General features: G+C 44.9%; 1 protein-coding gene across 6 annotated transcripts in view; it reads right to left on the bottom strand.

Annotated features, from left to right (window-relative positions):
• The window catches only part of SLC11A2 (solute carrier family 11 member 2), a 222310-nt gene that overhangs the window by 80814 nt on the left and 116374 nt on the right, over positions 1–25122 (bottom strand). For all 6 annotated transcript variants that reach the window (XM_029594945.1, XM_029594942.1, XM_029594946.1 and 3 more), the window contains 4 exons: positions 24710–24835; positions 22797–22916; positions 4256–4362; positions 3558–3628 (listed from right to left, as the gene is read on the bottom strand). In XM_029594945.1, coding sequence (XP_029450805.1) covers positions 3558–3628; positions 4256–4362; positions 22797–22916; positions 24710–24835 — 424 coding nt within the window. The remainder of the gene's footprint in view (positions 1–3557; positions 3629–4255; positions 4363–22796; positions 22917–24709; positions 24836–25122) is intronic.

Raw genomic sequence — 25122 nt, forward strand, 5'->3', positions numbered from 1 at the left:
CCCCCAGGTACTTCAGTGACTGAGATGGCATTAACTAGATCTTGCTAGGTTTAATACCAAGCCCAAAGACTGCAACATTTTCATGATCTGCTGAATCAACTTAAACTTTCAAATTTGCCCAAATGAACCAGTTGTCCAAGTAAGTGAGAACTAGAATCTCTTCCCTTCTCAGGGTTGCAACCACCACTACCATAACCTTTGTGAAAGTTTGTGGTTTTGTCACTAATCCAAAAGGAAGAGCTTGAAACTGAAAATGCTGCTCTAGCACCATGAAACGCAGAAACCTTGTGATGCTCTGAAGGTTTGGGGACGTGCAAATAGGCCACCGTTAAATCCAACGATACCAGAAAATCCTCTTTATGGATTATTGCTATCACTGTCTGTAATGACTTCATCCAAAAACGGAGAACCCAAAGCGCTGTGTTGACCCTCTGGAAGATCCAGAATGGGCTGATAGGTGTCCTCCTTTTTGGGAACTACAAAGTAAATAGAGTACCTTCCTTTGATGGTACTGGCACAGTTGCAATGTGTCCCAGACTGCCTCTTGTTTGGCACAGAATGTACAATGGGACACATGTAGGCTTCCCTGACCGAACGAGAAAATTCTAAAGTGTAGCAGTCTCTGAATATCTCCAGGACCCATTGATCAGACATGACTTTCATCCACTCCTAGTAAGAGAGGGCTAATCTCCCTTCGATGACTTCCAAGAAAGAATGGACCAGCCTGATTTCATTATGAGGCTTTTCCTTCCCCGGCCACCTGACTGGAGGTATCCGGGGGGGGGGGGGGGGGGAATCTTTGGTTACCTCTAAAGAACTACTGCTCTCCTGAGCCCTGCTTCTACAATGAAGAAGAAGAATTCTTGCTGGAACAAAATCTCCTTATGCCCCGAAAGGGGCATGGGAAAACATTCTTGCTGCTCTTCTTATCCACCAGCAACTTATTCCCACCAAAAGGTTTCACAGTTGTTCCAGGTCCTCCCCAAACAGTTTGCCTTTAAAAGGAAAACTGCACTGTTGCAACTTGGAGCACACGTCTGTTGACCAATTACGCAACTACAGGAGTGTCGGTGCTGTCACCGCCGAGACCATGCTCCTGGTGGACATCTGAACCAAACATACAGAGCATTCACCATACAGGCCACCCCACTTTCCAACCGGGCTGCCTGCTTGGAATTGGTCAAAGGGGAAGACTCCTGCACTTTCTGTACCCAGCACAGACTGGCCCTTTGCAGAGCGCCACACACCAAGCGCTAAGACCTCAAACATCCTCTTCAGCTGAATCTCCAGTTTTTGGGTCTTGGGCATCCTTCAGCATGATCGACCCTGGTCCATGGGGATGGCTGTCTTCTTGGCCACTCCCAAGATCGAAGCCGTCACCTCAGGCAGCATCAAAGCTCCAGGGTCACCTCTGGTAAGGGAAATAACTTCGTCATTGTCTTACCTACCTGATTGCTCCAAGGAACTTGAAAATCTAGCAGGTGGAAAAAAAGCACTCAACCCTCCCTGAGAGTCTTGCCTGCCCACCTTAGCCTATCGCTGGGGCCCCCAGTGGAGGAGCACGCTTGCCTGCTGCTCCCCCTGTTTTGGTTTTTTTGTCATAAAAGGACAAAGTCCAAGGAAAATCCTGCAAAGCTGCTGGAATCTTCCTTCATGGGTTTCCCAGTCTTATCACTGCCTCTCTGGGTCTGCAGAGAAATCATACACAACTGGCGATAAAGGGGGTAGGGAATCTCTCCCTTTCCATGATTCTGCTTGCTGATTGCCATGAGCTGACAAAATACTGTTGTTCCCACATTTGACAGCCAAGCCTTTGTCTGCTGCAGCCGATTAGGTGACAGTTCTACCCCGCGCTGCCTCAGTGGATGCCCCGGAGCTTCTCCTCCATATGTAAACTTTAGATGCGTACACATCTCTTCACTGGCCCTGCAGCTCTTGCCGCATACCACAGACACCGCCCATTATGAACACACCTGCCGCATCACATGCTCACACTCAGGTGCATATTCTTCTCCCAACGGCTTTGTAGCACTAGCTGCATACCGCAGCCATTGCCATAAGCGCACATTCTTCTCCTCTCTGGGTTTGCAGCACTTGCCACGTCCCCCATTATGCATGCACCTGCCACATCATGCGCAAATTGTTCTCCTTGCTTTGCTAGCCTTGCAGCACCTGCCACGTCCTGCAGCCGCCACCACTGTGTGCGCACTTTACCCTAGTCTGGGTCAAATGCACCTCCCACTTGACGGGAAACTGCCTGTCAACAGCCAGCATTGAAGGTCCCCCTGAGTTGGGTGCCCAGTGGACCATCACTGCTCGCTCACCTTCTCTTCCCCTGACAGTCTCATTAACAGCCTGTCAGCATCCGCACCGTCTAGTCTTTTTTTTCCCCCCAGAAAGCAGGCATGCAAAAATATCCCCCCCCCCCAATAGAAAAAAAAAAGGGAATACTTTAGCACCTCAGTGATCCCACATGATAGTCTTGTTCTCTTTTTTTTTTCAATTTTCCAAACTGCAGGATTTACACCTCTGCCATCTGCTGGAGACAGAGAAATGCTGAGGAACTGCAAGTGGCACACTTATGTAGCAGTGCCTGTAAAGTTTTTATTCTTTGCCTCCATCTTCTGGTAGGGATGCAAAACCCACTTGTCTGGACTGATCTGGGGTATGAACAGGAAATAACAGTTACTCTTCTGCCTCAGATGCCTCTACTTTTGTGTACATGGCATGGTTACATCTGTGGGTTTGCATGCATCCCTGTTCAGAGCAGCGACAACAGCTGGAGATCAGGACATCAAATCCTAAACCATCACTATGGCACTATGTATGAAGGCTGAACTCCCCTCTATTATGGCATGACAGATAGGCACACAGGGTGGGTGATGCAAATGATGAAACCTGTGTGTGCAACAAATGAGGCTTCGGTGCCCAATGCCCCAAGCCTTGCTGGCCTGTGTGCACATATATAAAAGGGGGTTGTAAGGCCATAACAATTCAGGGGTTGGGAAAAGATATGTAGTTTGTGAATTCTGTCCCTTATAGCTGTGAATAAAGGATGGAGAATAAAGAATGTGTGGATGGTAACAGGTGTTCGTTCTATATTACAATATTTTATTATATTTTCAATGAAAATTCAATTCCAAACCAATGTGCAGTACCCATACAAAATACCCACGAGACATGACAAAACAAAGTTTTTTGTATATACTATACTTCTATAAAAATATATCCACTACTACATCCACACTAGCTCATACTTATCACATTCATACATCACACCAATTACATAAAACCCGCAACAATATTTTAGATACAATTAAAACAATACTGTTACAAATTACTCTTTCAATTAATACAATATTGTTTGTTCAAGCACATTCCTAACATATTTCATAGTGGTTGTAATTTCATAGACTTGTAATTTCTGTATGACTATTCTGACAATCATCTTTTAAAAAAAAAAAAAAAAAGGCAAAATAAAATCAAAGGAATTGCAACTCCTAAGCATGTCAAAATTTCATAGAAAATAATTTTAGCTTATCCAGCCCACAACTTACCATACTTGTCTAGAAAGAGAAAGACAAAAGTGTCTATGATAGTTATCAGCACTCCACCCCACAAAGGAATTCTAAAAGAGAGGAAGGAAAAAACAGAAAACATGTGGTATTATTCAGGTTAGGGTCAGCGATTATTTATTTATTTATGTATTTAAAGTTTTTTATATACCGCCGCTCATCAAAGATATCACGTCGGTGTACAATGAACAGGAACTTACGCCGGAGCGTTATACATTTAACAGGGTTAAATAAACATTATACATATAACAAAAGTAAGAATATATATATTTAAACATAAAACAAGTAGAATCTTTTAAAACCGAACTATCATTTAGGTTTAACTGAGCTAAGTTAAACAGGACTGGAAAGTAAAGGGATATTAGGAAATTAGGTATGAGAGTAGGGACAGGTTAGGAGGGGTTGGAATTATAAATTAGGGGTGATAAGAGAGGGAAGAAAGCGCTTAAGGTGCATTTAAGAGCAAATGTATGGAATGGTATTTATTATAGGGAAGAAATCTCCAAAATTATAGGAAATTATAGGAAATTATATATATATAATTATAGGAAATTATATATATATAGGAAATTATAGGAAATTATAGGGAAGAAATCTCCAAAAATAAGAATCTAAGTTACAAGGCTAAATTATTTTTACACTAAAAAGCAAACAAAAATACCCCCCTTAATCTTACTTACATGCCAACAGACAAGAGATTAATGGCAATGGCCGAGCCTATGACCTCTTGCATGTCAGACCCAATGATGGCCAACTCTACCATCAACCACAAGAGAATGCGAGGGGCCTGCAGGGAGAAACAGAACATCTTTCATGCATTAATTTCTTGGGGAAATCGCAGATCACAACACAGGGTACAGTGCATTTATCTGAGGAAGCCCAGCAATTTATGGGGAATACACAGAAAATTTACACATTGGCTTTTAAAGGGTGTGTGGGGGGAGACAAGGGTACTTTTACTAGAAAATGTTACATTTTGAAAACTTTACAGCATGTAAAGGATAGCAGAGTTGCTCACTTTTAACAGGTGGTCTCTGAGGACAGCAAGATGTCAGTCCTCACAAGTGGGTGACATCAGATAGAGACCAGCACAGAACTTTTATCTCAAAATTTCTACAACTATGAGCATGTCTAGGGACCTTCATTTTCAGTTTTTATTGTTCTTTATTTTTCTGAGGAATTTATCAGGATTTATTATGACAAGAACCAAAACAGGACAAAAATCAGTTTGGGGGGGGGGGGGGGGGGGAGGAAAATTGGTTCTTATGGGGGCGGAGCAAGATGGCTGCCTGAGCTCAGACTGAGGACGCTGACTTCTGTTCGCATTTCTCTTATTTCCTGAATATGGCTCCTAAGCAAAAAGGAAAGATGAGGACTTCCCCTGCCGAGTCTACTCACCTCCCTGGTCAGTAATCCATCACTTCCTTTATGTCTGGCATACCCGGTTGTCCTGAGGAGGTTGCTGTTGAGATCACTTCTGAGTGAGCAGTGATTCAGCCAGGGGAGGTTTCCCCTCAGCCCTCGGGAGCCAGTTCAGCGGTCTAGCATCTTTGAGAAGTGGCGCTGGATGATGATGTGCTTCCAGCGTCCGCGAGGGAGGGGGCTGAGGAGTTTGCCGTACCACTGTGCCTAACCGACGTGGCAGGCTTGGGTCCACCCAGTTTGTTGGCTGATAGTAGTGGAGAGGCGGCTTTGATTTCTTCTCCTTTTCGATCTGGAGTTTCATCTTCTTTGGCCGCCCCTGGTTCTTCAGCTGTCTGTGCCAGGTGAGTTGGTAACCAAGCTTTAAAAGCCTACAGTAGTTAACATTGTATGCTATTTGGGAAGTAATGGAGCACTTTGATAAAATTCTAAGTGCTTCTACTTCTTAAATGGATTCAATACTATCTAAACTATACCCTCAGGTATCACATCATGAAATTATTCAGAATATTGATGCACAAATTGATTATTTATCACAGGATGTGGAGAAATTCATGCTGTTCAAGATACTTCAATCAGGAGTGTGGTTCTTTGTCTCATCGTAATGAGTTTTTAGAAAACTCTCTGCGAAGATTGAATCTACATTTTTTGAACTTTCCTAAATTTGCAGGAGAACTTCCTTTGCTGACCTTAAAAAGATATTTTCTTGAGGTCTTGTAGATTCCGCAGGATAAATTTCCCACAATAAATAAAAATTTCCTTCCTTCCTGCTTCATCTCGCTCTCCTAGTTCAGTAAAGCATGCTTATGGAAACTCATTTAATCTGACAATTTCTGGAGTCATCTACATTAGAGATTATTGATTGTGCTACTCTTGTAGTTTCTTTCATTGCAGATCTTGATGTTCGTCTTGTGATGTCTTATTTTCGGAATTTAGACTCAGTATTTCATGGCCAAAAGATTAGAATTTTTCCTGACATCAGAGTCACTCAAGAAAGAAGGAGGGGGTTCCTGGCCTTAAAAAAAAAAAAAAAGACTGGATATTGGGGCAACTTTCCCATTGCGTTATCCCTGTAAATGTTTCTTTATGTATTGCTCTGATTTTTGTGTGTTTTTCTCCGGAACAGCTTAAATCCTTTCTAAATGCCAGGAAAGTGTTGACTTCATCCCCTGTCTCCCCAGAGTACTTTTGTCAATTTCCTTTTCTCTCCCGTAATCTGTCGCTCTTGCAAAATCTTCAAATGATCAGGACGTTTAAAATTTTCTTTATTGATGTCTCATTATTATTTTGTATTTGGGTCCTGTAGTTTCTATACCAAGTTGTATGCTTTGTTCATTAAAATGTTAAAATTTAAAAAAAAAGAAGAAAATTAAGAACATAAGAACATGCCATACTGGGTTAGCATCCTGTTTCCAACAGTGGCCAATCCAGGCCATAAGAACCTGGCAAGTACCCAAAAACTATGTCTATTCCATGTTACTGTTGCTAGTAATAGCAGTGACTATTTTCTAAGTCAATTTAATTAATAGCAGGAAATGGACTTCTCCTCCACGAACTTATCCAATCCAATACACTAACTGCATTAAACCACATCCTCTGGCAACAAATTCCAGAGCTTTATTGTGCGTTGAGTGAAAAAGAACTTTCTCAGATTAGTTTTAAATGTGCCACATACTAACTTCATGGAGTGCCCCCTAGTCTTTCTATTATCTGAAAGAGTAAATAACCGATTCACATTTACCCGTTCTAGACATCTCATGATTTTAAACACCTCTATCATATCCCCCCTCAGCCGTCTCTTCTCCAAGCTGAAAAGTCCTAACCTCTTTAGTCTTTCCTCATAGGGAAGCTGTTTCATTCCCCTTATTTTGGTCGCCCTTCTCTGTACCTTCTCCATCGCAACTATATCTTTTTTGAGATGCGGAGACTAGAATTGTACACAGTACTCAAAATTGGTTCTTACCCGCTAAATTTAGTTCCTGTAATACCTCAGATTAGTCCAGACAAGTGGGTTTTGCATCCCTACCAGCAGATGGAAGCAGAGAACAAAAACCTTGCAGCACTCCTACATATCCGAGAGTGCCACCTGCAGTCCCTCAGTACTGACCTGTGCCCAAGCCAAAGAGTAGATACCATTCCCCCTTCCAGGGTGAACTGGAAACACAGGGTTGGAACCCCCTGAACTGGAGGCTACATACATCCAAAACAGAACCACTATGATAACCTCGTAACTCAAAACAAACAAATAACCTCTCAGCTTCTGAACAGATTGTAAAATTTCTGATAAGTTGTACAAAATCACCTGGAAATTCAGTCTTTCAGCGGCAAAAGGGGCCGGGTCTCTGGACTGATCTGTGGTATTACAGGAAGGAAAATTAGCAGGTAAGAACCAATTTTCCTTTCCTGTTCACACCCAGATCAGTCCAGAAAAGTGGGATGTACCCAAGCACCCCTAAACTGGGCAGGAACCAGAAAGACCCGCTCTTAACACGCTCACCGAAGGTCACATCCTCTTGCGCCCGAACATCCAGCCGGTAATGTTTGGTGAAAGTATGAAGCGAGGACCACACCACAGCTCTCTCTATATCTATCTCTTGGGGAGACACCAACTGACACTCCATCCATGAGGCTGCCTTCACTCTAGTCAAATGTGCCTTGAGGCCCATCGGAATTTCGCGACCCTTACAAATAAAGGCTGAGCAAATGATCTCCTTCAGCCATCTAGAAATCGTAGCCTTATAAGCTCTCTCTCTCCTTTTTTCACACCACCGAACACAAAGAGATGATCCGACCGCCGAATAACACAAGAGTGCGCAAAACACATCCAGAAGATGAAGATCTCTATCCTGCGGAGACTCTTTAGACCACTCCTGAAGCTCAATTGTCTGATTCACATGGAAAGAAGACAACTTTTGGCAAAAAGGAGGAAACCATACCCAAATTCAGTCATCCACAATACGTAAAAAGGGATCCTGACAAGTCAGCGCCTGAAGCTCAGAAATCCACCTGGCTGAACATATGGCAACCAGAAAAACTGTCTTCAATGTCAAGTCCTTCAAAGAAGCTTGTTTTAAAGGCTCAAAAGATGCCCCACAGAGAACCCGCAAAACTAAGCTGAGGTTCCAATCCGGACAGACTGTCTGAACCGGAGGCTACAAATGTTTGACCCCCTTCAGGAAGTGAACTACATCAGGATGAGAGGCCAAAGCCTCCCCCGCAATCTGCCCCTAAGACAACCCAAGGCTGAAACCTGGACATGGAGCGGACTATAGGCTAGGTCCTTGGACAAGCCCTGTTGCAGAAAGAACAAAATATGAGGGACTTCCTCAGACAGAGGGTCCAGCCGCTGTTGAAGACACCAGGAATCAGATACCTTCCTAAACCTGACATACGCTATAGACAAGAAGGCCTCCTAGCCTGGAGCAGAGTGGAGATTACTGGCTCCAAATATCTCTTCAGGCACAACCGCTGCTTCTTAAAAGCCAAGCCATGAAAAAAGTGATCCTCCTGATCCAAAAATATGGGTCCTCATCGCAGCAATCCTGGCAGGTGAGCCAACCAAAAAGAGTCCCGTCTATAGCTAGATATACCAGATCCGCGGACTATGAAAGTCACGGCCACTCCAGTGCCACCAGCACCACTGTCCCTGGGTGTATCTTATGTGCCATAAAACTCGACCAATGAGTGGCCTAGGAGGAAACACATACAGAAGTATCCCTGTTGGCCATGGGCACACCAGAGCATCAGCCCTACCGAACTGGATTCCCTTCCGCAACTGAAAAATCTTGCCATCTTTGCATTGGTCTGCGTCGCCATGAGATCCAACTAAGGAATGCCCCTCCTGTCACAGATGTGATTCCAGGCTTCCAAGGACAGTTCCTACTCCCCGGGACCTAGCTGTTGCCTGCTGAGGAAATCCATCTACACGTTTGTCCACTCCCATGACGTGCGATGCCGCAATCTCCTCAAGATGGCACTCTGCCCACACAAACAATAGCAGAGTCTCCCGAGCCACAGCGTGACTCTTTGTCCCTCCTTGGCAGTTGATGTATGCCATTGTCATCACATTGTCCGAAAATACTCAAACCATCTGCCCCTCAATCGAGGGCAGGAACACCTCCACGGCCCTGCACACTGCCCTCGTCTCCAGACGATTGATCGACCAGGACACCTCTGCTGCAGACCAAAGACCCTGGGCAGAACGACTCAGGCACACCACCCCCCAAGCCCTTGAGATCCACCCCCTGTAGTGAGGCAGGATCCCCCCTGCATCTTTCCCAAGTCATCCAGATCCCTGGGGTTGCCAGCTCCTGCGTGACGCAACCCCAGGTGCTTGAGCAAACCTCCAGAACATCCCATAGACGACATCCTTGGCCGCTTGCAAGGGGCACTTGGCCGCCTCTCTCTGGATCTCTTCTCTCCTTTACCCTTCCTAGCCAGGAAGGCTCTATGCAACAGAAGAACAAACTCCTGAGAAAACTCCTCTGGATACTCAGCCCCATGTGCGAAGAGGCTGCCTTCCAAGTCCATTCCCCCATCCCGAATCTTCTCAGCATTCTGAACTACAGGAGAGAGAGGGGAGGGGAAATCACCATACTCCCTGCAGGGTGGAGGCCCCTGGATGTGATCCCCCACGGGCATGGCTGAAGCAGTGCCCCCCACCCCCGAACCGCAGCCCACAAAGGCTAGGAGGCATAGGGAGTGGGAATTAAGCTGGGCCGACCAGAGTCCGCATGTCCTGCAAGCTGCCATGAGTCACAAGAGTCCAAAATGCAACATGGCTCGAGCATGCCGCCACGAAGGTATGCCATACCCCGTTGAGCCACGTGATCGCATTGGCCCGAGCAACGTGCAAACAGGCCATTATATATATATATTTTTTTAATTTATATTCTGCTTTTTGCACTTTTTTTCAGCCCTTCAAAGTGGATTACATTCAGGTACTGTAGGCATTTCCTTATCCCCAGAAGGCTTACAGTCTAAGTTTGCACCTGAGGCAATGGAGGGTAAAGTGACTTGCCCAAGGTCACAAGGAGCAATAGCAGGACTCGAACCCTGGTCTCCTGGTTCTTAACCCACTGCTCTAACCACTAGGCTACTCTTCCACTCCTTGGAGTGGAGGAGGTCTTGTCCAACACAGAAGTTTTCCCCGCCAGGGAAAATAAACCACCTGCTGACTCTCCTACCTCTCCCTCCTGCAGACCCAGCAGCTCCCACATGCCGACCGCCCTGGTCATCGAGCTGCAGACTGGTCTTCAACACTAAGTCCTTTTTAACTTTTTCTTTTGGTAAAACAATTTATCAGAACAAAAGGATACTTCCCTGATCAGAGATGGCAGGAGACTTTGGAGGCAGAGAAGGAGCCAGTCCCCTGGCTATCAAGGCCTCTGGGAACAACGGGCTACGCCGGGCAGGAGTTTCCAACCCCCTGGATGCTTGGCTTAACCCGAGGGATGGCCCACAAAGGAACCTAGCACCTCGGGGAGCTAATCCAACTTCTCGAAGTAAAGAAATTGTTCACTATCTCCCAAATTTAACTTTCAGACAGTACTGCAGGTTTTCACCTCTACCATCTCCTGGAGACAAGAAATACTGAGGGACTGCAAGTGGCACTCTCGGTTAAGTAGCAGTGCCTCAAAGATTTTGTTCTCTGCCTTAATCTGCTGGTAGGGATGCAAAACCCACTTGTCTGGACTGATCTGGATTTGAACAGGAATGACTAATTTTTCCATGTAAACATTGGAGTTTATTTTGGTGGACAGAAGCCAGGACAATAAAATTGTAAGCAGATTCTTCTACACACCCTCATCTCTACCTTCAACCATCCCCTACCTAGCATGTGCCTCTCTCTCCTCACCCCCAACCTTGCAAAGAACCTCCTTCTCCCCCCACTCCAACAGCATTCATCCATACAGGTAGTGGCTCCAGGCGTCTCCTCTCTCCTTTGGCAGCGTGCTTACTGAGGCTCCCATGCTCTGTAGCACTGCACTTCCGTTTTTGTGCAGGCCAGGGACCCTGCTGGGAAGTGTTTCTGGTAGACAGGCCTGCTTCAAATGCATTTGCAGCACCAGACAGCAGGCGCTTTGGATGCTTTAGGGCGAGAAGGTAAAAACAAAACATGGCATGCGCTTTGGCCCATATTTGCTTCCAGCAGAGCCTGAAGGCCTTGAGGTGCTGCATCTGCAGCTCTGGAGCAACTTTTTAATCAGCCTAAAATGAGGGTGAGTATCAGATTAAACAGATTGTCACATTTGTAAAAACCTGGGAATTTATGGGTAAAAAAAAAAAAAAAAAAAATCGGTTTAAACTGAAAACTAAGGACTCTAAGCATGCCCCACTGGGCATGTGTAACATGCCATACAGGGGCATCGTCAGTCTAATCTCTTAACTTAAACTTGGAGAAAAAGACTCCAAAGGGAAGTGGATGGGTTTTGTGAGGCCCGACATGTCGATTCCTCCGAAACAGATGGGCCAGTCTTAGGGTTCCCAAAGTGCTTTTCCATCAGATCAAGCCTGGACCTATGCCCCCTTAACTCAGCCCCAAGCCACAGGACACAACTATCATGAGGATGTGTGACAGACATAACTCTGTTGCACAGGAGGCATCATTTAAAGCAGCTGGAACTGGATGAAAAATCAAATGACTCAAAACGGTCAGTGCCGCCTTGCTGCACTGGTGCCGGCGCACCACACGGGCACTAAAAGAAAGGAAACAAAACAGACCAAAAAAATCTACTCGAGCATGACCAAAGGGGAGAAATAAGACAACAGGGTCCTGGAGAGGATACAATGCCTGCGAGGATAGGAACCTGAAAAACCCAGGGAGAGCATTAATCCACGAGTGCAGAAAAGATGAGACTAAAAGAGCCCCATGGGGTAACCTAATCAGGTCATGTACTTAAGTGCATCCTCTGTCACGTCATGATGGAATGTAAGGGTTAAATTCACAGAAGTTGTGTATTCATGTGAAACTCCGTTGTGAAGACGTAAGTTACGCCGTGACGAATTGAGAGGGTTAAATAGACGGAAGTTACGTAGTCATGTTAGACTCCGTTGTGAAGACCTGGGCATGGTGGCGGCGTCTGTCGCAGTAAATTTATTGAAGTGACTCCCTTTCATTGAAGTGATATCTATAGACGGAGATCGTTCTCAAGTCCTGTTGAGGTAAGCTCGGTGAGATCTCTGGCATAGATTCTTTTGATAACTTGGGTCATAATGAATATCGTGATTTGATGGTGTACTTAGTATGGTAGGTGTTTCAAGTTCATCATTATTAAATAGGTTATATTGGGGATAGAAACTGAGACGTATTTAAGTTTGAAGGAAACAAATAAGTAAGCAGCAAAGTACAACGAGGTTAAGCTGTTGTTACAAAGAGTACATATCGTTTTTGAGGTTATGACTTAAGTGTAGTTAAATTTCCCGAGAATATGGAGGATGAGATACATGTGAGGAGTAGCATTGTTACTTTAAGATAGTAGGTGTGGTGGTAAGAAGAGGTTTAAATTTATTGATGTTATTTAATGATTTTATACAGGCATCGAAAAAGTTCGGGATAGTTCCCTTCGAGAAATTAATGATGAATTAACAACGTATTTCCTGCAAAATGGTGATCGCAAGTGAAGCATGTATATAGCGGTGGGAAATAATCCGGTTGTTTAAAATATACCTGGAGTATTTAAGGTGAAGGTGCACAGGGTGGTTATCCCCGAGATAAAATAGGCATTTATTTTAATTATATGAAATGTCTTTTTGCGGTTAGTTGGAGAATTGACTGCTTCGTGCAATTGATATCCACACAATGAACTTCATGGAATTCAAGGATGTAATCCGAATGTATGAACATTGAATAATATAGATTATGAAGACACTGACATATGGTTTATGTGAACAACACAGCAATTTATCCCTGAAGAAGCCCCCAGCAAGGGGTGAAACGGGTATCCCGTCTGGTATTACACTGGGGTATTATAGTGTTGGGTATTATATCGCATTATTAGATCAATCATTGTGTTATTAGCAATGGAAGATACCCTGTATCTGTTATAACATTTGAGAGCCTTGAATAAAAAAAATAACAGGATATGTGTTAAATAAAATCACAGATACTAGGTATTGGTTATAACAGTGTATGATTTTTGAATGTATAATGTACTGTATTGGGTATTTATATTGTTGATGCATATGTTGTTCTCTTAGTATGTGGTGCGTTGTGAGGGTATGTGTGGTATGTATGTGAGCATGATGTGTAGATTTTAAATGTGGGTATTGTGTATTGCACTTAGCATTTTTATTATTATTATTATTATTTATTGTTTTTGTTATACCAAGTTTCATGACAGGCATCACATCAACCCGGTTTACAATTAACAGAGTGTGTAAAGCATAACATAACTTAAAACAATGTTCTCAATAAGAACCTTGAACTTTAAATACAGTGAATAAATACAGTGAATCAAATAAAGGATGTGAGAAAGTTACAAAAAATAAGGGAAATCAACTTGGAACTGGAAAAGGGGAGAGATTGTACAGAGCAATATTTACATTTTGGCCTATTAATGTAATAGAGTAGCAAAGTGATTAAATAAGAATATGTGAGTAACTGTGGCGGTACATCACTATGACATTTGTTGTTAAAATGAATTTTGATACGATTTTGAAATAAAAATATATATATAACATATGTCTGGCTTTAAATTGAGCCGAGTTCCTCTGGGCTAGTAATAACTAAAAGAGCCCCTGCATAGATAAGTAGCAGAACTGCATGCTGTACATGCTCAGTGAAGCATGCTCAGAGTTCTAGAAACTTGTGAAGACTGCCATTCTGCTCGGCTACAGAGAAATTAAGTTTGCCAGCATTTGAAGCTCTGACCCATTTTGGTAATTTGCAAATTAGACTGAAGCATCTTAAAACATAGCACTACATGATCTGGCTAGGAAAAAAGCTCTCTCAAGCAAGTTATATTGTTGGGAATTTGAAAGGCGTATGCACCAAGAATAGACTCCCAGAGCTATTCCACAGTAAATTTAATGATGGTTTTAGTGGGGCATATAGCTTCTGGTAAATACCCTCTTTAAAAAGTATATTTTCTCCTGCCAAAGGAATAGACAAGAACATTTCTAACAGACTTCCAAGCCAGCAGGGCTCAAGTTCCACGTTAAGAAAGGGAGAAAATGTGGTATAAAATCAGTCTGTCTTATTGTGAAATTTCATGACTCTAGTATTCTGCAGAGCAAGAATGCAACCCAGTTCAAAAACCTGAGTTCCAATGCTGTTATCAGCACGCCAATAACTAAATCTCGCTCTCAATCGGGCCGATACAGTACCCTCTATTGGATGTGCGTTTGACGCGCTAGCGTTACCCCTTATTCAGTAAGGGGCCGAAAACGTGCGTCCAACCCCTCAAACCTAATAATGCCCGCAACATGCAAATGCATGTTGATGGCCCTATTAGGTATTCCCGCACGATTCAGAAAACAAAATGTGCAGCCAAGCCGCGCATTTTGCTTTCAGAAATTAGCGCCTACCCAAAAGGTAGGCGCTAATTTCTTCGGGCACCGGGAAAGTGCACAGAAAAGCAGTAAAAACTGCTTTTCTGTGCACCCTCCGACTTAATATCATGGCGATATTAAGTCGGAGGTCCCGAAAGTTTCCAAATGTAAAAAAATAAAATAAAATTTGAAGTCGGCCCAAGGCTGTCGGGTCGAAAACCGGACGCTCAATTTTGCCGGCGTCCGGTTTCCAAGCCCATGGCTGTCAGCGGGCTCGAGAACAGACGCCGGCAAAATTGAGCGTCAGCTGTCAAACCCGCTGACAGCCACCGCGCCGGTCCAAAAGCAAGCGCTAGGGACGCGCTAGTGTCCCTAGCGCCTCCTTTTACCTGTTTTTACCGCCGGGCCTAATTTGCATAATGAATCGCGCGCTCTCCTGCGGACTTTACTGTATCAGCCCGTTTGTAATTAAACACACAGGGGGCAATTTTCAAAAGAATTTACACATGTAAGTAGAAATTTAATTTTACCTAATAATTTCCTTTCCTTGAATCCAGTCAGACCAGTCCAGATTAATGGGTTATGCCCGTGAGTCCCGGAGGTCCCTACCCCTCCGGAGACACAGCCAGGGCAAAACAAAGCTGCATCGAGGTACGATCACCTCAGGCCGCAGCCCTAACAGAAGTGCCACGAAGCCACAGTTGGCGATAAAAATAGCTTCCTGCCTGAGGAATCCCCTACCGGCACAGCAAAGAGCTCCAACACTGCCCCCAACACACCTGGCAGAGCAGCCGACTCGCTCCCATCCCCACTCACCTGACCGTGGTCCTCTCTGCACGCAATCCACATAGCCATTGCACTGCTGCTTTCCTTTATTACTCTTTTTTTTTTTCTTAAATCAACAGCACACACACAAGGGAAGGCAGAAAAACTAAAGTAAACTGAATACTTCCCTGCTTCTGGACTGGTGGATGAGGGTGAAGGGGACAGGACCCTCGACTTTCCCTCCCTCTGAAAGACTAGGATCAAGCCAGATCAGGACTAACCAATCCCCTCCTGCTTGCCCTGCTCTACCCAAGGGATGGCCCATGAAGGAATCCTAACACCTTGAGGAGCCACACTCTAAGAAGTCTTCTTTCTTCAAATTTTAAATCTTTTTTTTTTTTTTTAAGTTCAAAACTCCCGACTGCAGGTTTGCACCTCTACCATCTGCTAGAGAGAGAAATACTGAGGCACTGCAGGTGGCACTCTGCTATGTAGCAGTCCCTGAAAAGTTATTCTCTGCCTCCATCTGCTGGTAGGGATGCAAAACCCACTTGTCTGGACTGATCTGAGGTATGAACAGGAAGATTCAATTTCTTCTTCTTCATCATCCAGACTAGTCCAGATGAATAGGATCTACCTAAGCGACACCTATACTAGACGGGAAACTGCAAAAACCACTTGTGAGACTTCAGCAGCTAAGGAGATCACCTCCCTCACTTAATCTCCAGCCAAACGTGTCTGGAAAAGGTCTGCGAAGAAGATTACTTCGTCGCTTTACAAATATATTGGGGATCAAATGCAGCTTAATCAAGAGGCCATTTGAGTTCTAGCTAAATGCTTCCTAACTAACCTAGTCAAAGGCTTACCCCCAGCAAGTTAAATCGCTGCAAGGACTTCCATAACCAAATGTGCTGAATAAAGCCTTGGATGCCACTGAACTCCTATTCACGCCACTGAACAGCATAAACAGGAGCTCTGACTACCAGTCTATATGAGACCTTCAATACCGAAATAAGAGCTCTACACCCATTTAAGGAATGAAGCTTCTTACAGTATCCCTCACTGCTCAATTACAGAAAGATGGCAACCAGACCATCTGATTCGGATGGAGAGCCAACATAAGAACATAAGAAATTGCCATACTGGGTCAGACCAAGGGTCCATCAAGCCCAGCATCCTGTTTCCAACAGTAGCCATCCAGGCTACAAGTACCTGGCAAGTACCCAAACACTAAGTAGATCCCATGCTACTGATGCAATTACTAGCAGTGGCTATTTTCTAAGTAAACTTGATTAATAGTAGTTAATGGACTTCTCCAAGAACTTATCCAAACCATTTTTAAACCCAGCTACATTAACTGCACTAACCACATCCTCTGGCAACAAATTCCAGAGCTTAATTGTACGTTGAGTGAAAACAAATCCTCCAATTTGTTTTTAATGTACTACTTACTGACTTCATGGAGTGCCTGCTAATCCTTCTATTATCCGAAAGAGTAAATAACTGATTAGCATTTACCCGTTCTAGAACTCTCATGATTTTAAAGACCTCTATCATATCCCCCCTCAGCCGTCTCTTCTCCAAGCTGAAGAGCCCTCACCTCTTCAGCCTTTCCTCATAGGGGAGCTGTTCCATCCCCTTTATCATTTTGGTCGTCATTCTCTGTACCTTCTCCAGTGCAACTATATTTTTTTTTTGAGATGCGGCGACCAGAATCGTACCCAGTACTCAAGGTGAAGCCTCACCATGGTGCGAAAGAGGCATTATAACATTTTCCGTTTTATTAACCATTCCTTTCCTAATAATTCCTAAACATTCTATTTGCTTTTTGGACTGCCGCAGCACACTGAGCCGACGATTTTAAAGTATTATCCACTATGATGCTTAGATCTTTTTCCTGGGTGGTAGCTCCTAATATGGAACCTAACATTGTGTAACTACAGCAAGGGTTATTTTTCCCTATATGCAACACCTTGCACTTGTTCACATTAAGTTTCATCTGTCATTTGGATCCCCAGTCTTCCAGTCTTGCAAAGTTCTCCTGCAATTTATCACAATCACCTTGTGATTTAACTACTCTGAATAATTTTGCTTCATCTGCAAATTTGATTACGTCACTAGTCGTATTCCTTTCCAAATAATTTATAAATATATTGAAAAGCACTGGTCCAAGTACAGATCCCTGAGGCACTCCACTGTTTACCCTTTCCCACTGAGAAAATTGACCATTTAATCCTACTCTCTGTTTCCTGTCTTTTAACAGTTTGTAAAACACGAAAGGACATCTCCTCCTATCCCATGACTTTTTCGTTTTCTTAGAAGCCTCTTATGAGGGACTTTGTCAAATGCCTTCTGAAAATCCAAACATACTATATCTACCGGTTCACCTTTATCCATGTTTATTAACTCCTTCAAAAAATGAATCAGATTTGTGAGGCAAGACTTGCCTTGGGTAAAGCCATGCTGACTGTGTTCCATTAAACCATGTCTTTCTATATGCTCTGTGATTTTGATTTTTAGAATAGTTTCCACTGTTTTTTCCGGCACCGAAGTCAGGCTCACTGGTCTATAGTTTCCCGGATCACCCCTGGAGCCCTTTTTAAATATTGGGTTTACATTTGCCACCCTCCAGTCTTCAGGTATAATGGATGATTTAATGATAGGTTACAAATTTTAACTAATAGATCTGAAATTTCATTTTTTAGTTTCTTATAGAGAAAGAAAGCTCTGTACGAATCCCTACCATTTTTCAAGACAAGGGCTCTCTACAGTAGAAAGAGGCCACCATTTCAAGATTCTCCGGGATGAACAATTTGCTACCAGAATTACTATATTCAATGTCAGAAAACCCCCTAAACTGCTTGAGGCAGTTCAAACTACAGAGCTGCCAAAAAAGCTTCAGGATGTAATAAGATCCTTCAATGGAGACTTAACGCTTCTCAGGAAACATCCAGTTAAAAGGACAGAGCTTCCAAATTTTTTACTCCTATAATATGTAATAGTCACAATCTGAACCTTCAAGAAATTTAGAACTAATTCCTTACATAGGCCATCCTGTACTATTCAAGGAAAGCCAGCACAGAGGCTCTCCTGGGCTGCAACAGACATGTGAAACTCTAGTGCTCATAACAAACCTCCCACATCCAAGGGATTAGGAGATTTCCTGGCGTACAAATATGTGTTCATCCATCACTTGAAAACAGCTTCCTTGATTAATCAAAGCCTTCCAAGGACCGAACAAACAGAACACACCTTGGGTTTTCATGGAGAAGAGGTTCCTGCCAGAGAAGGCCCCTGTCCTGGAGACTACTCAAAAGATGTCCATCCAAAACCCAGATGAGTTCCACATACTTAAAAAATAAATCTAACGCCTCAAATACAGGCGGGCTCTTGGTACGCCCCTGAAGATCCACACACCTCACTGCTATGGCAGTAAGACATACTTCCCCTGCTCGAACTTTGGGAAGGGAAGCAAAAAAACAGAGAAATGTCAAACAAATGGTTCTGAGTCCAAATGGCTGATGGGCAATTGCCTTTCCTGCAATCACTTCAGACCCTGAACGGCAAGACTCAGACAATGGGCTCCCCAGCCTGACAGACTACTAGCCATCATCATTGTGACTCCAGTTGGAATCACCAGATCTTTTTCTGTCTGCAGAATCTCAGAAACATCCACCAAGCCAAATTCAGGTGGTCATCCTCCAGCACTGGGGAAACAGAATAATTCTGCAACTGAGGATCCCAACTGGGAAAAAAAAAAAAAGGCTGTCTGATGGACCATATATAATCCCATGCCTATGGGACCAAGGCCAACACAGTCACCGTGGATCTTAAGGGCTGCAATAACCTTAAAATGTCAGCGCTTTGAACAACCCCAGCACTTGAACCTGCTGCTGGACCTTCTGGCCTCTGTGATTCAACAAATATACACAATCCATCTTCATGTCAAACAAAGATCTCAAGCATTCCAAGGTTTGTGATGGTAGCAAACTTTTGTGAAAAAGACTGCCCAATTGAAGTCCTGTAACAACTGGGCCACCAAACTCTCCAGTACCCATTTGCCCCAATGAGCCAAATGACCAATTACAGGTGGACCAAGACACCATCCTTCCATAATGTGGTTGCCACCGCCACCATTGGAAGACTTCAAGGAGCAGTAGCTAACCCAAAGGACTGCGCCTGACAATGGAATGAAGAACACAAAGATAATTCCTCATTAGGAGGAGATACACTTTCGTAAGGTCTGAGGTAGTTAATATTCTCCCCATTGCACTTCCATTATGATACAATAAACCCTTTGAGGGATAAACACCCTAAGAAACCTGTTGACTTGCTTTAACTCCAGGACAGGGCAAAGTCCCTGCTTCTGGAGCACCACTTGGTAATTAGAGATCCTGGCCCTACTGAGGCCTAGAGACCAGAATCACCACTTTCAGGAAGAAGTCTCTCTGATGCATTGCTTTCACTGCTTCCCTCTTTATGCCAAGCGACAAAGAGACCATAAAGACATTTGCATATGGACAAGAAAACTCCAGTGTGTAGCCTTCTCTTAGGACTCCTTAGACCCAGAGATTTTTTTTTGATCCAACTCTGAAGGCATAGAAACAGGTGTCTCCTATCTTCTGAAAGAGAGATTGGTGACCCATGAACTCAGAGTGGCACAGGAAGAAGCTGCTGTCCCAAGAATACATCTTTATACCCTCTCTGGATACAAAGGATCTGAAATCTACCAAGGATCAGAAACCTCGGACTAAATCTAAGATTTGCCTTGCTGGAATCTTCAAGCATCATGAAACCTATCATGAACCTGACAGGCCACCCTAGGCCTGTTCTTCAGAGGCTTCAGCACTTTGGAGTCCCATCAAACCTCCACTATCTTTGACAGCTTCATTAAAAATGGTCCTGGGAGTAGAACCTGCAGCCCAGCTACGATAATGAAAGCCAAAAACACCTTACCATCCTGTTGGAAAGCAAAGAAGCATCAGCCATACATGCAGTTCTGGGCTCCAAGTGAGAAAACGTCAATGAAACTCTCACTACTGAAATAGGAGCATCTTCCTGCAGGCTTCGAGACAAACAAGCCCAAATAAACTATGATACAGTCACAGGCCGCTACTTGAAAGCCATACTAGCATCCCTAAAGACTTGCCTAAGAACAGACTTGCTCTTCCAATCCTGCGCCTCGTCTCGCTGGAATGGCAGAGTGGTTGGTGACAGGGTATACCAGCATGTCTACCTTCTGGCGAGATCCATTCCAGATCCATTAAAACCTTTACCGCGCCTCATGTAGGGAAAAGGCTTTAGAAAGTTTTCCCGATGCCGAGCATAAATGGGCCCTCAGTGAAAGTAATAGACGTCTTCTGCCTCCAAACACATGCAAAACCCACAGGGTTGGAGAAATTAAGGAAAAAAAAAAAAGGTATTTGTGGTTTTTGTACAGAAAGGCTGGACCATGGAAGAGCTGTCCTCTCCTATTGGAGGGAACTCGCATCCTTCCCAAACTCTTAACTACCTGCAATCACTAAATTCTTGAGAATCTGTAGACCCAGAGTACGCGCCCACATTATTTTCTAGGTGCTCGCCTCTCCCAGGTCTATCAACTCTTTGGAACTTAATGGGAAAACCCAGAGGGACCAAACTCTCTCATAGAAATGGGTGCACATCAAACACCATGAACATGCTGTCCATGCTAAGGAAGAGATTTCCAAATAAAACAAGGGCCCAAATACTTGATAAGTGTGCTGTTTCCTGATCCGTGAGTCTGAGGAGAGAAGGCCTGATTTTGATGCTAGGTGGGAAATAGCACCTCAAGCTGTTCCCCCATCAATGAAGCCCCCCCGCCCCCCCGGCCCCAAGTCACTGGTGCACCTTGCACCACCCACTTCCAAATAGAGCTGGCACCACTGACCCCCCCCCCCACCCCAAAAAGCTGCCTTCTCATCCCGCCTTCTTTCCCACGCTCTGCAGCAGCCATCACAGCATTTCTGCCAAAAGAGAGAAGAAAATCTGCATTCACCTGGTCTCTTTTCCTTAACAGACCACCAGCACCGCACTCTGGTTCTCCAGACTGGCTGCATTTCCTGGAAGGTTTGGGGGTTTTTTTTTTCCTATAATGCAGCTTTATCACAGGGACAACTAAGGAAAATGTGCCTGTTCTTCCTTTTTTTGTTTTAGTAGAATAGCTAGAAGGATGAGTGAGGAGGAAGAAGTGTGGGTGGGAACCAAGCCCTAGAAGACTGGTAGCCCCCAGGCTCCAGTCATTCTCAACTGAGGGAGAGAGCCTAGCCTTGCACCTCAGAAGCTGCAGTCTCACAAAAAAATCCAAACACGTTAGCTCAGCCTAGGGCTATGCTTAACCGAGAGAGGAAGAGCTAGTCTTCATCTTCAGGAGATGCCCTCTGAAGGTTCCTACTCATCCAGCCTAACTAGGCTTTAGTTGACAGCATGAGATGCTTGCCTGCCATCTCTGCTAGAAACAGAATACTGGCAGGCTGAGGTCAGCATGGATGGATAAAGGGGGTGACATCAGCATACCTTTTAGTCTATCTTCCCATCCGCTGGCTGGTGGGCATAACCCAATCATTTAGACTGGTCCGACTGGATAAGGAAATGCCCACATAAATGGGCTTTGAAAATTGCTATGATATATGCTTTTATAGACATAAATCCTTCTGAAAATTACCCCTATTTTATGTTTCACCAAACATGGTCTTTCCCCATTTTACAGTGAAAAGCGTAAGTCTGCACATAGGGGTAGATTTTCAGAGCCCTGCTCGCCTAAATCCGCCCAAAACCGGGCGGATTTAGGCGAGCAGGGCCCTGCGCGCCGGGAAGCCTATTTTACATAGGCCTCCCGGCGCGCGCAGAGCCCCGGGACTCGCGTAAGTCCCGGGGTTCTCGGAGGGGGGCGTGTCGGGGGGCGGGCCCGGTCGTCGTGGCGTTCCGGGGGCGTGTCGGCAGCGTTTTGGGGCGGGTACGGGGCGTGGCTACGGCCCGGGGGCGTGGCCGCGCCCTCCGTACCCGCCCCCAGGTCGCGGCCCGGCGCGCAGCAGGCCCGCTGGCGCGCAGGGATTTACGTCTCCCTCCGGGAGGCGTAAATCCCCCGACAAAGGTAAGGGGGGGGTCTAGACAGGGCCGGGCGGGTGGGTTAGGTAGGGGAAGGGAGGGGAAGGTGAGGGGAGGGCAAAGGAAAGTTCCCTCCAAGGCCGCTCCGATTTCGGAGCGGCCTTGGAGGGAACGGGGGGAGGCAGCGCGGCTCGGCGCGCGCAGGCTATACAAAATCGATAGCCTTGCGCGCGCCGATCCAGGATTTTAGTGGATACGCGCGGCTCCGCGCGTATCTACTAAAATCCAGCGTACTTTTGCTTGAGTCTGATGCGCAAGCAAAAGTAGGCTGATCGCGCTTCTTTTAAAATCTACCCCATAATCGCTACCCTTGTTTCTGCCTGCAGAGATGGCTGTATTCTGTCTTGGTCTGCATGTCAAACAAATTACAAGACGCCACTTACGGTGAAGATATGCCCATGCTGGTGTGAATCTTACCTTTGGATACTGCCGGTTGCACACTTCGGCTAAATGCAGACCCGTCACCACTCCTAGCCTGGCTGCCAGTCTTTGCAAGAGGAGGCCAATAATGGTAGCAGTTAGTAGAACCCATAATAGCTGAAAAAGAGGGAAACTCCATAAATTAAAAATAAAGAAATACCACCTCACCCCCTGAAAAAAAAGCAGGTTGGGAAGCAATTCTGGAGTCACTAGAGTAGTGATTGCTCAACAGTGTTAGGCCTGCTTTAGAAATATTCAGTCATGAGCTAGATCAGTGGCAAGAGCTGCCACTGCCAAGCAGAGGCAGACAGACAGTGATCTGGCCCCCAGGCAATAAGGGTCATTGGCCCCTAACCATCCATCTGAGGCTAGGGGAGAGTACTGTGGGCCCTCAGGCACTGCCCTATTGCACAAATAGTTAGTCTGCCCCTGCTGCTAGGCAAGAGACCAGAGTTTGACTGCCAGACACAGCTTCTGCATTCTGTTCCTCAAGAGCTAAACAGGCCTAGTTTTCAGGGATTCCATAGTGAATATGTAAGATATCTGCATACAATAGAGGTAGTGCATGCAAATCCATCTCATGCATATTTATTGTGGGTATCCTGAAAGCCAGACTGTCTGTGGTTCTTGAGGACTGGAGTTGGCAACCCATGCCCTGGGGGAAGGGTTTCGAGCCCTGCGTAACATTAAAGGTCCATATTCAAAAGCCATTTAGAGGGATAACATAATAGTTATCCTTCTAAATGGCTTATCCAGCTATATTTAGCCAGGTACCTATGAACCTGGCTAGAATTTACCCAGATAAAAAGGGGAGTTTCAGGGGAGGGATTGCATTATCCGGCAAACCTAGCCAAATATTGGGGATGTCCGGCGAGATTAGCCGGATAACTTGCTACTTCACCAGATTTCTTTAACGATATCCAGCTAAGTAGCACTGTCAAAAGTAGAAAATTATTAAATAAAGAAAGCAGGGTCAATTCCCTCCCTCGGTCAACCGCCCAAATATATTTAAAGGCCCTGTCAGGCCGTGCTCTCTTCATCCCCTCACTCCTAAAAATGTTATCCATACCCCCCCCCCGAGGTCTATTGGTGATGTTTAACATCTGGCAGCCCCCTCCCTTCCCTCCCATCCACCTACCTGCAAGGGTATACTAAATAGCTGGGGCCCCCCCCCTCCGTCTTCCCCAGATACCTTTAATAAAAAGGCCAGGAGCAAGGGACCCTTTGCCCTGCTCCCGGTGCCTCCACGCTGCTCTAAAACAGACTGGCAGCGTAAAATTATGTTACGCTTCACTTTCAGTGAGGAGGCAGCTTTAATTGAGTAGGAGGAAAAAGCAAGACAAAAAAAGTGTTCAATTATGCTGCCATTTTAAGGCCACTTAGCAATTTAAGCGGGTAGTTAGTACTGTTGTACACAGATTAAGTCTTATACACAAGAGATCCTGGTGAAGGCGGCTAAAGGAGGAAGGCCAAACCAAGTACTACTCTTATAGAAAGACTGCCTGGTCAAACACAGAGCAGTACTGGAAAGTAGTACAGCATGCGCTATAGACTTCTTGGGCACAGGTGGTTTCAGCATTATTAGACATGGGAGGAGAGAGGCTTGAAAGTTTGGTATAGTGTCAGGCTTTAGGAACTGTGCCAGAGCCTCTTCAGAATTCTGTTCATGACTCAGCCACACAAGAGATTCTCAAGAGGTGAAAACCTGTGCTCACTCCCTTAACTAATTGGCACATAACGGGCACATTGAGAAGCTGGGCAGCCTTCAGGGAAGGCACCACTTAGGCAAAGATTTGGCAGGCAGGGATTTTGCCTTCAATCTTCTTGAATGGGGAGTTTGATAAATAGAAGAAAAAGTGTCAAAGATCACCTGGAGCTTTAAAATAATTTGGGAGGCCTCAGTCTCCTACCTTAAATCCAGCCACCGCTCCCGACTGCAAGTCTGACTCGATGTTTCCTGGATCCAGATAGGCAATGCTCATCAAAAACCCCGGCCCTGTAAAGGCCCAGAGTTTGCGGAAGCTAAATCGAGGATACTAAAATTCAACAAGAGAGACATTTTTGTATTTAATTGAAGTATTTTTTGAGGGGGGGTGGGGGATGGGGGAAATGGTGAGTTTTACCATCTCATGACACACGAGTCATGTACTGCACAGTATTTAGGGGCTGAACCCTCTTTCAACAGATACACTCAGGAAGTAAAGTTCTAAAGGATTTGTGTGCGCAAATCCTGCTGTGTGAGAGACTTGGCTTTTGAAAATGATTCTGGGATTGTACAAGGAAAAGTGCACACACAACTCAGTTACACAGTTACTTTCTCCTG

The sequence above is a fragment of the Rhinatrema bivittatum genome, chromosome 3, assembly GCF_901001135.1.
Source record: "Rhinatrema bivittatum chromosome 3, aRhiBiv1.1, whole genome shotgun sequence".
Classification (NCBI taxonomy): Eukaryota; Metazoa; Chordata; class Amphibia; order Gymnophiona; family Rhinatrematidae; genus Rhinatrema; species Rhinatrema bivittatum.